This window comes from Gavialis gangeticus, unplaced genomic scaffold (genome assembly GCF_001723915.1).
Source record: "Gavialis gangeticus isolate Ggan-Ray unplaced genomic scaffold, GavGan_comp1, whole genome shotgun sequence".
NCBI lineage: Eukaryota > Metazoa > Chordata > Crocodylia > Gavialidae > Gavialis > Gavialis gangeticus.
Window position 1 is genome coordinate 24220238 of NW_017728993.1, and position 1585 is coordinate 24221822.

Sequence of the window (1585 nt, forward strand, 5' to 3'; positions counted from 1 at the left end):
CCCCCGCCCCGCCGCAGCCCCCGCCCCCGCCAGCAGCACCCAGGTCTGTACAGAGAGGCCCATCAGGCTGGGAAAGCCTCTCCGGAGCTCCCCTCCGCACACAGCCTGGAAAAGTGCTCTCCTAGCGCGCCTGCGCTCAGCTGCACGGATCAGCCACCTCCGGCCAGCCCAGTCCCTTCAGTGACATGAGGCCCTGAAGGTGATCTTTGGTCCCAATTTAACTTCCAGGAACGCTGCCCAGACTTCAACAGACTTCCCCTTCAATCCCTACACTGTGCTGTGCCGTCTCCAGGGGAGGGGGTCCCTGCTGATGCCACGGCTACCACGTAGTCCCAAGATGCAGGCACAAGCCAAGGCAAGTCATGCATGCAAAGCCAAGGCTGCTGACTGCCCTTCTCAGAGCACCTTCCTATCACTGGATCGAAGGGTCAAGGACTGGGTATCAGTACTGGTGGGCCGACTACAAGAAGCACTGCCCAGCCATAAGGGAGCATCAGCCCCTGTACCCCTACCTCGTCACATATGACCAGCCCGACACTGCCCCTCTGAAGGACTTCGGCATGAAGGCGGAAGGTCTCATAGGAGATGATCAGGATGGGAGAAGGCACCCGCAAGCCGCGCTGATTCATGAATCCAGCTACAGGGAAAAAGGGATACAGGGAAGAGGGAATCACAGACAGAACAGCCCTGAGAATCCAGGAAGAAGGTAACCATCAGCACCTGAGCTAGGGCTGGGCAGCCATGGGGTAGGGATGATCTAGGCATAGTGATGCCTGTGTTCTGCTACGGGGATCTCCCAGGGCTGTCCCTTGCTGGTTGCTGCCCCCACTACCCTTTCTGCTCCATGTGTCAGGGAGTTTTTAAGCCTCCCTCAGAGGCACCGGGTGCTGCTGCAGCCCAGGCTGGAGATAGGGACTGGGCTGTCCCAATGCTCTTACTGGGACCAAACCCAGAGGGTCCTGGCTAGAGGGTCTTGCCCCTCCACTCAGGCTCAGGCCAATGCCAGATTTGGGGTCAGGAAGGAATCTTCCCCCATGTTCACACTGATACAGACTCCCCTTGCCTTCCTCTCTAGCAGGGGCACAGCCTCTGCCTGGGATCTCTTGAGCGTCTGTTAACAACCTTTTAAAGCAGCAGGACGTCGGCAGCTGCTGTCCCCCTGCTTTCCCTGCGGCAGGTTCAGATGTGATGTCAGGGCTGACTATGGTTTTACAAAGTTGTTAGATCATGGATGTGTCTGGGCTGGTTTGCACAGGGCTAACCCTTACTGAGGCAGGGGTTGGACTAGATGTGACCTCTGCAGCTCCCTTCCAGCCCCACGGCTCTAGGACTCTAGTCTCCTCTAAATCAAGGGAGGGTTTCTGTACTGACTTGTTTTTGATGAGGCCCCAGCAAAGGCCTTAGCTATTTAAAGAGACTTTGCTCCCCTCTGTCTTTCGGCTCCTTTCCCAGCATCCTCCCATCTCTTCCCATCAACCTCCCTTACTCTTTTGCTTTCACTGACCCTACCCCATGCCTTCACCTCCCACACAGTGCCCTTTTACTTCCTGCTTTGTCCTCCCATCTGGCTCCCTTGCCCTTTCCT

The 1585-nt window shown here is 57.0% G+C and overlaps 1 protein-coding gene across 1 annotated transcript in view; it reads right to left on the reverse strand.

Annotated features, from left to right (window-relative positions):
• The window catches only part of RAD54L (RAD54-like (S. cerevisiae)), a 31195-nt gene that overhangs the window by 11207 nt on the left and 18403 nt on the right, over positions 1–1585 (reverse strand). Inside the window, exon 8 of the mRNA XM_019501376.1 lies at positions 513–637. Within this exon, the coding sequence (XP_019356921.1) occupies positions 513–637 (125 nt within the window). The remainder of the gene's footprint in view (positions 1–512; positions 638–1585) is intronic.